This window comes from Galendromus occidentalis, unplaced genomic scaffold, assembly GCF_000255335.2.
Source record: "Galendromus occidentalis unplaced genomic scaffold, Mocc_1.1 scf7180000076583, whole genome shotgun sequence".
Lineage (NCBI taxonomy): Eukaryota > Metazoa > Arthropoda > Arachnida > Mesostigmata > Phytoseiidae > Galendromus > Galendromus occidentalis.
In genome coordinates this window covers 1618175-1627636 of record NW_003804572.1, presented here as the reverse complement: position 1 = coordinate 1627636, position 9462 = coordinate 1618175, and the positions used below count along the sequence as shown (strand labels likewise).

Genomic DNA, 9462 nt, shown 5'->3' with positions numbered 1-9462 from the left:
CTCCGAGCATCACGCTGTCTGAATCGAAGATCGTTGCGATCTCGGCAGTGTGAACTAGTATCTATAAAGTTCGATGACCGTTGTCATGCTCCCTCCCGCACAAGTTGGTCTGTTGCGTGAGGAAGGGAATTAAAGTTTGCGCGCTCGTCTCCGTCCGACAATCCGTTCAGAGAGCTCCGGTGATGGAATGCTCTAATGCGAGGGAACATCACTGTCCCTGGTTGTTTTTTTCTCGTTCCGGATTAACGAGGAGGGATTGAGACTTCGCACGAGAGGACAACGTCTTCGCTTCGCTGCTCACCAATGCCGTTTCACGGGGAGCGAACTTGGCTGAGCTCGCGGGGTTTTCAGGAACGCCGAAAAGGTCATGTTGATTCCTTTCCGGTCTCAAATAGACGAAATGAGCAAACTAAGCGTTCATTCTCTTCCCTCGTAGCAGCCGGAAGCTGTCTAATAGGATTCGCTGGACAGGTTCATCATCAACTTCTCTGGGTTGAGACTCGGGGATGTGCGAGGCACACTGAGCTGAGGACTCAACTCAATTTCCAAGAATGGATCTATCGGGAGGTCCCTCAAGGAATGATAATTCCCCCCGTTTGATAAAATTCGGTCGTCTGTTCAATGGACGGGAAGTATCCATTTGGACAGGGTGTTTGTGAAACAATATTTGAGCAATGAGCGTATCCAACGTTTGCGCTCAATCGCATCGAGAATCGAAACTCGGAGAATACTAATGACGACTCATGAATATCTATAGAACCGCTCCCGGAATTATTGTCGAGTCGATTTCGCAGCTTCGAGGGGGGATGTTGACATGGATGGCGGATCGAAGGCGAATCTTTTCCCGTCGCTCTAGTGTTGGAGGTCGGGTTGTGGCTCCAGAGAGGGGTATCAGATTCTTGCTCTGATACCTGATGATGAAAGTGAGCTCTTGGAGATTTTCGATTCTCACGGAAACGACATTCTTAGCTTCCTTTGACTTTCAACTCCAGAAAGCATTATTCTGTCCCTTCTCTGCTCACATGACAGCCGCCGTTCCCGCTTCCAGGCAGAAATATTTGCCTTCCGAGCAAATCTGCAAACTTCCGGGACGACGCAAACACTTCCCGGAGAGGACTCCTCGCACGATCGTAGGAGTCCGCATGAAATCACGCTCCCGATCTCTATCGGATGCCATGAGTCTCAGAGGAGTCGATACTGTTTGTTGGGGCTCCCTCGTTGGCGTGACCATGCGGTTTCAGGGAATGGCTACGAGATCTCGAGCAGCGAACAGGGAAAGAGCATCTGAGCTTAAGTTCTGGAGAGGCCTTCTTCAAAGTTCTAGAAAATTGTCTCATTCATGCAAAAGGCGGGCCCCTCAGAGAAGTTTCCTGCAGCCTCCATTGCAACAACTGCTTGCAGGACCGTTCCCGAGGTGTTGATTTGTTGCGAAACTCATAAAGATGCCGTGATGTGCCTGACCGAACTCCACTAATAGGATTCGAGGCTTCGAGAAGAGGTTCATGTGATTATCGATATATCGTGCCTCGCGGGTCACGCGAATCTCATGAGTCGTCGGGAAAAGATATTCTGCTTGCCCGGGAAGATTTCCTTCGGAGAACTGCGTAGCTCCATACTCCATCCTCCAAAGTCTGAGAGGGATTCGAGATTTCCGCAGAGATATCTCTCCGACTGAATCGAGCCGCGGGAATCATACAGGCTCGTGAATATTATTTCTGCTTGAGTTGAAGCAGCATCACAAAAGAATTCGTACGGGTATTGGTTTTCTCGCGGAGGATATTCGCCAAACTCAAATGCGATTGCGTACTGAGGGAGATATGTATTCTTCGATCGAGCTGAGAATGATACACGAGTTCTGCACGATGCCACGCGTGGTAATAAACCGCTAGGGTTTGCCCTCCGTGATAGAATGTGTCCTCCTCCGGGATTATCCCCAAAGCGCCGATCTCGTCGCTTTTTTCCCCGAAGGGTCTTGTGGAGTCAGTCCGGATATAAATTTCCCTTCCACGAAATACGATTTCAGCCTGCTGTCTGAATGTCCCTGAATTTTATTCGATTCAGCAGTACGAGTGACCATGCGCCGGAACGATCCATTGGACACTCGAGGGAAATCTCCTACAACTTCAAGGGGATCGGAGAGAATTATCGCTGAGAATCACGTTCGAGCGGATGGGGAAGAATCACAGTACTCTCCGAAGTCATCGATCACTATCGAGTCAATCGCATGGTTTCCTGCGCTCAAGTCACCCGCTGTAGCTTGTCGGTCGCGAAAAGTATTCCCGCGACTCGGGAGGGGATCACTCCGGCAAGAGACTCCTCGACGTTCGGTATCGCTCATTCTCTCGCGGGGGGCTCTTCATCGTCTGGAAGGGCAGGGAAGAGCTTGTCAAGAAATCGTCTCTGTCGAGTCGATCCTTCATGCCCCTTGAACAGAGCTTTTGGAAGTTCATTGAAGTCCTAGAGAAGAAACGTCACTCACATTCTTTGTCGGTGACAAAATAATCCCCTGAAATGAACAAGGATCGTCTTCCTTGAGTAGTTCAAAGAACTTGTTTCCAAGGTTGCACCTCTCACAACAGAAGCTCCAGATTTACGTACCCTCATTCAAGCGAAGAGTCATATTTAAATACATGGTTTCTTTGTACGGCTCCTTGCGATCGTAAACCACTCGAGTGATTCCGCTGTGACGCATAAGCGTCAGCACCGAGCATCCCGGCGTGACTGTATGTATCCAATTAAGCCCTCGAATCTGTAAATCGAATTTGCAGAAATTAGCTCTCAACCGCGTGCAGCACTCGAATGCGGCTGATTCGCCCCTCATCCATCTTACGCTTCTCGTGAAGTACTCACCGACAGCGGATGTCGGGACAAACATTGCCTCCGAGAGCCGTCGGCTTCCGATCCCAAATCGCTGTCGTGTACGCCCACGGAAACAAAATACGGGTCCGGGGAATTGCCCGCGTGGAAATTGAGCGCGGTCAAGCATTTCGAGTCTGGGTCTGTTTTCCAGGGCGGCGGGATGACGTTCAGTCCCCAGCGCACGGCCCCATCGCTGACGTTCTCGGATAGGTTTTGTCCGCAGAAATCCTCCAAGGAAACTGCAGATCAAAGAGGAGCATCCCGCTCATGTCAGATGCAAGTCTGACATTTTCTCTCGATTTCTAACCGAAGGAATAGAGAACTCCGAAAACCTCGACATCGCCGCATCGGACAGGCGGGAAGTAGGTACGTGACAAATCCAATATGCGCTACTTGACGAAATATGCAGTGATTCGATGGCCGACTGGAGTTGCCAAAGGGAAAACGCACAGGAGCAGAAGAAGCGGCAAAGGCCTCACTCTCCCATTGGACCCCCCTCCTCCCCCCTAAGGCACGTCACAGAGCACTCACCATTATGGTAATTGTGCCGGTTGAACCACTCGACCTTCTCTTCGATTTCGAACGGCTCCACCGTAATCGTCATATCAAGTTCAGAGTTTTCGAACGGAATTCGTCGAGAGTATTGCAGTTGAACAGAGCTGAAAAAGCGCATGCTGAACTCTGTCGGTCCCGAAATCGATCGGATGCCATCATACGAGACAAGCTGAAAGCCGGAAAACAAATTACATTCTCATTCTGCTTCTCGCTTCCACAATCAGCGCAGACGAATCAGAGTTTCCCGGACGCCGCTTTCCTCCTGCCGCAGCCACTGTTCTGAATAAAGAGCTCGCTGAAAAAGGCATGAAGTGCTCTCGACGATGATCATCAATGCCCGTGCATAAGAATGGAACGGCCGGACGATCCGACGGCTGGGTCTAGGAGCGGCCTTCTGCGAAAGTCGCGGACTCTTCCTCGCTTAAGCAGTCCCTCCGTAGAGATCCAATTATTTCGGAAGCGTAACACGCACTGGTTCGAAAGCCCATCCTTCAAAAGCACTCGAGTCGAGCGCTGGATATCTGGAGCGGGAACAGCTCCGGTCCGCGCGTCACCTTCCAATAATAATGATCATTCCTTCCTGGACTCATCGGAAGACGTACGAGCTGAGCGTTGCTGAGTCGTGCCAAAATTAGAACAGGTCGAACAGTGTCCACGTACGTCCCTGCGTGTTTGTGCACCGGCCGTGACGTACCTTGATGGGTTGCGGGGTGTTGCAAGCTCCATCTCTTACGCTGGCTGAACTCCTTGTGAAAGAAAACCGGCGAACCGTCACGGTAACCCAGAAAGCTTGTTGCGTTTCCCATCGCACGTTCAGTGTTCCGTGGCAAGTCGGCGAGGTCTCCTTGCCAGCTCGGAGTGTGAAGCTTGTGACATTTGCTACTCGCAGGTCCGTGTGCGTTCCACATAAGGCTTCAAGGGAGTCTGGGGGAAAGTCGAGGGAATTCACAGAAATTCACGACACTCATGATTATTCGGATCCCGGAAGATCCCGGGGAAACAGAAGCGGTCGGAAAACGCGAGCCCCTGCTTCAACGAGCTCGATTTCGAACGTCCTGCGACTCACATTCCTTTGTTTCAGTTGCGATGCTACGAGCTAGGAGGAACAGGAGCAGAGGAGCATAGTTGAGACTTTTAAGAAACATTTCGAGTCGTTCTCGGAAACTCGCCGCCTTCGAATGATCATCATGCTTAAAGTGATCGCGTCGCCGAGCAGCAAAACTGCTCGCGCGGGCATCGGTAACGGGGAGAACGCCACAGTTTCTTTCCCTCTTCAGCTTTATCTTAACGAAGCGAACCGTCACCATTAGACCATTCCCCGTAGAGACAGAGAATCGAGAAGCTACGCGCGCTTGCTCAACCACGTATGATGCATGAAGTGTCTGGGGAATCGTACCGTTACGTCGAAGCTACCGAGGTTTGAGTTCGCGTTACATGGAGCCGTAACCTGATGCCTGTGAGCGGCAAGCAAGACGCTCGACCATCATTGGCATCGACAGCTTTTCGACTGTCGGCTTATCCAATCGTGAATGTTGTTCGTTTACGAAGGTTCCTCTCGAATGACCAACACGAGGGTATAGATATCCTCTTCGAGAGCGACAAAAGGTTCGATTCGAAGTGGTTTGGCCGCGATAGCATTGTGGACGAGAAGAAGTTCGCTGGGTCGCCGTCTTGAGTCACGAATCGAGCGCCGATATTTCCCCCCTTCCTTCCGGATCTCGAACAGACGGGCTAAAAGTAACTCCTGCTATCTGTGACGCAGCTATACGATGGCGATGGCGGCAGCGGGATCGCGGCCGCAGCGGAGAGAGCGTAAACCTACACATAGGGACACCGAATCAAGATGGTCCCGACGAAGCTGTTAGAGCTAAGGCATTAATCCGGGAATCCTCCATCTAACTTAGGGTAACCGTGAGGAGAAAGAAGTATGTCTCGAGTCGTGAAGATTCAGGGTCAATTTCTCCTCTCTGATGGTTTTCGCGTCGGCCGCGATAGGAAATAAGGCGGAATTCCTCACGCGTCGATCGATCACCTCATCGGTCATTCCTGGCCCCTGAGCTCGAGCTATGCGGTTACGCGGGTCTAGCTCAGGATGGATCGTTGCAGCGAGAGCAGGCACGGGACAAGCTCCCTCTGCCGAGTTTAGATCTTCTCATTGGGTCAATGTTGATGCCTACGTTAGTGGGCCGGCTGCTTCCCTGTTGGGTCCGATCGTTGGACCGACCGGAGTTCACTTTGCTCCTGCCTTGCTTGGACGCTTGGAGAATCTTACAAGCAAGGAAGGATAAAGTCGTCTGGAATCGCGCCGGGTAACTTGACGATTCCAGGACTGGGGTGGGTTACCTTCCGGAGGATTCGCGTCAGAATCACGCTATCATCCCCATGATTTTGCTCAATCGTTCCGAGCTCACTCTAGGTCCGCATTATATCGGCCAATCTCGATTTTCCATTAGAGGATCTGTACTGCTCGCGGTCAATGAGCTTGATTAGCGCGAGGGGGTATCGATTTTCGGACCACTCTTCGACCGTGATGACGATTCGCATCGAGTAGATAATATGACAATGGATCTCCATGGACGTCACAGACTCGAATTTGTCATGTTCGAATGCGGGCACCATGAACCGGGGCTTTGTGGATACTGCGAAACCGTATGATGGCAGAGCTAACCTGAGTTGCCCCCTCGAGTATCTACTAAAGCCCGGGGATTGATTTCACGCGTTCGACCGTCAGCCGCGACGAACATTCGTCATGGTGAATCCTCGATCGGTGGGTCGGGCCGATCCTGCGCTAATTATCTTAATCCCCTCTTCTGCTATGTGGCAATGCAATCCGATGCCCTGACTGGGCATATTTCTCAAAGAGCCGAGCCCTCGCGGGGCCCAATATTCTATCTCTAGTTTTAGCTTCCGGCTCCCTTGGACTCCTCCGCGTCGGGGATGAGTCGGGTCACAGCGCACCTGTAAAACCTTTGACATGTCTCTTCCATTCAGATTCGCCCGTCGCTCATTGAACGGTCCAATTTTCTCCGGAACGAATTCCGACCCCTAGTTCGAGCGGATCGGGAGACTCCGGAATCGACGCCCTGGAACTCCGATGAAAAGACTCGACGTCTTCCGAATTTTCCGCTTTCTACCGAACTGCAGGAATCGCACTCTGCGAGGCTTCCGAAGCAGGGATACGAGGGAGCATCACGTGATGACTGGGACCTGCGATTGAGATGAAGAACTTCCAGGAGACTGGGCTGAGGATATCCCATTCCATTCCGAAGTTCTTCCCACAGCGTTCTTGAGCGGCTTTACCCTCTCAGCTCCTCTCTCGGTCCTACACCACGCTCGGACGTCGGATGAGGCCGTCCGGTATCCGAACCTAGAATTTCTGGAGGCACGGACACGGTCCCGGTATTCCTACAGGTATATGCGCGACGTCGCAACCTAGGAAGATCGGAACTTCTCTTCCGGAAGAAATGAATTAGATTTTGCTCGCATCACTCGACGGAAGACTCAGATTAGCGAGCGTCGCAATAATTATTGAAAGCAGTTGCATTGTACATACGTGTTATCTCCTCGGCGAGCGGCTGGCTCACTCGGTTGGTCCTGCCAGCCTAACAGCTGCTTGGGGCATGTCTACGCATATCGCGTGTTCTATTCCTGGTCGGCGTGCGGGGTGGCGCCGACGGAACAAGCGAGGAAGGGACGTGCAGATCACCCCCCACGAGTCCGCGGGGGAGAACGAGCTGCAAAAGCTCGCTTTGAGAGCTGAGATAACAAGGAAGCAAATTCGTGGGACTCCAATGTAGCCGCTCAAGGAAAAATCGCGCCTGGTCTAACAGTAATCGTAGGAAACACTTCGGATCGCTTGCCGAGCAAAAATATTGGAATTCGAGATCGAAGGTCGGAACTCCTGTCCACTCCGACCGATGGGAGCTCCTGCTACCCTTGATGCTTGTTCTCTGAACCTCATCGCCTAGAGTTCAGAGAGAGAGAGAGAACGCGAATGCTTGTTTGCGACCTACAAAGGACCTGTGTCAAAGACGGTTGCACACGCGAGGATTCCCCGCAAAGTGGAGAAACAAACAAGAATGTCGAGGAGTCCGATCCTATTGTTAGGAACAACATTCAAAACGAAGAACAGAGGGACGAGCTGCGCGAGAGAGTTTGAGCGCTGTGATCTTGAAACGACAGATTTAGAGACCCACTTCTTTTCTCTTATTCGCTCTCAGCTGTTTTGAAGAGATATGAACCGTTTTAGGCCGCATAGCCCCTGCTGACTCTAGAGAGAGCCACTCGACGCGGAGCCCAGCTGCTCCGCGTCCAGGGCAAGGAGGAGTGCGATTTGACCACGAACAAGGTTTTCGGAGCGACGGAACGACGCCAACGTCGACCTGTCGGGCGAGCTTTGGTGCCCCCCACCTTCTCAAGTTTTCTCGGGGAGACCGGGACCGGGGAAATACCTCGATCGCTCTGACTCGCTCCCCGTTTCATGCGAAAACCACCAGCAAGTTCTCAAATAGAATCGAAGCTGCTCAATTTTAACTATTTTTGTACAAGAGCATCGCAGCATGAACCGGGGGGGGGGTCTCGACATCCGTCGGAGAATCGGGGAAATCTCAGAAAAAATCCATTACGTCTCGAACGAATGTCCGAGATCTCGTGAGGTTATCGGTGATTCTGCATCTCGATGCATTGATCGAGAGACTCCGTCTCGGCTCAGCAAATACGCCAAGGTCGTTGACGTTTACTTGGAGATGCCAAGCAATAGCTGCCCTCCACCGCCGTGGCCTATGTTTCGGTGAGACTCGTTCACTCTCGCACTCACCCGATGATGAGGCGGACCAGACACGCGTCCTCGACTGTCGGATCCCGCGGCGCACTATGAGGTGCATCCTTCTCCGTTTGGCGGTTTGGAGAACTCTGGAACAAAGTGGTATGTTGTCCCCCCGCCCGAGGCACGAAGCACCTTGGTCCAGATCTCTCAATCGTGACAAATGCTCAGACGAATCCGCCCGCGTCGTCCGAATTATGCTCCCGTGGAGAGCCTTCGCCCAGTTGATTTTTCGGGCCCGAGCGACAGGATGAACGATTTTTCGCCCCGAACCTCCTGGAACGTGGTGACGTGGTCCCAAACTGGGAAGGATCCAAATCGAGCCTGTGAAGGCCGGTCCGGGTCTCTGGGCAGCCCACTTGGCACAGCTGTCCGGCGTAGAGATTGCGGCAAATATGAATGTATGTTCGCTGATCCAGTGTTGCCCGGCCGCAATTACAGCGCAACGTCGACCTCGACACTGTCATAATATTCACCGGCTGTGCCGCTAACAGGTGGAGGCTGTATTCAAGCAAAGGATGTTGTCACTGAATGCCAACGTCATTATAACGTTACGCTGGCCTCAATGGAGATGGCGGCGGCGGCATTAATTATTTTTGTTGAGGCGACCCTGTTGTCGCCTCGATTTCTTGTTTCTGCTCATAGGAGAAAATGAGCTCGCGCAGCCATTCGAACCGCGGTAACAATACGCAGGAACGGTGCCGTACTGTGCACATCCGTTCCTCAACTCCGTTCTACTGATCGCTAGCTCTTGATCACACGAGTTAATTAAACTCCATCGAGAGGATCCCGCAAACCTCTATCTTCCGCATCGCCGGCAAAAGGCCTTCCATAAGAGATGGCTCAACTCAGCTCGCGTGACACGAGCCCGTTCGGCTAGTCGATGGGAATCATGCCCGTAATCGAAAGCATGAAAGAAATTCCGAGGCTGAGCGTTCGGTTTCTTTTCCAGAGTTCTCGTCCGTGGAGTTTGAAGCCGACCTGAAGCAAGATATCCGTGACGCAGCCGCCAATCTCGTCAACGACGTCATTTTCAGAGCAAAAGAAATGGCGCAAAGATGTGAGTTGTACTGAAGAGCAAGTTCTGATCACTGGGACATAGTTTGCTTGACTCGCATCGCACCATCAGATCCTTTTGGTCGGACATGCTTTTGCAACATGCATTCGAGAGATAATCACCAAGGAAAGGAGTGGGGGGGGAAGAACAGCTCGGGAAGCGAGAGATG

General features: G+C 52.1%; 2 protein-coding genes across 2 annotated transcripts in view; one reads left to right on the top strand and one right to left on the bottom strand.

The window, feature by feature from the left end:
* Positions 1–2197: 2197 nt before the first annotated feature.
* LOC100899822 (uncharacterized) lies at positions 2198–4559 on the bottom strand. Its single transcript, XM_003739811.2, has 7 exons — positions 4481–4559; positions 4109–4338; positions 3391–3583; positions 2851–3098; positions 2599–2749; positions 2480–2506; positions 2198–2363 (listed from the first exon to the last, which is right to left on the bottom strand). Exons 1-7 carry the CDS (start codon positions 4557–4559, stop codon positions 2335–2337), a joined length of 957 nt encoding a protein of 318 aa, XP_003739859.1. The 3' UTR covers positions 2198–2334.
* A 4515-nt stretch (positions 4560–9074) lies between these two features.
* LOC100899684 (uncharacterized) overlaps positions 9075–9462 on the top strand; it is a 3923-nt gene continuing 3535 nt past the window's right edge. The window contains exons 1-2 of the mRNA XM_029110477.1: positions 9075–9093; positions 9189–9296. Of these exons, the coding sequence (XP_028966310.1) occupies positions 9075–9093; positions 9189–9296 (127 nt within the window). The remainder of the gene's footprint in view (positions 9094–9188; positions 9297–9462) is intronic.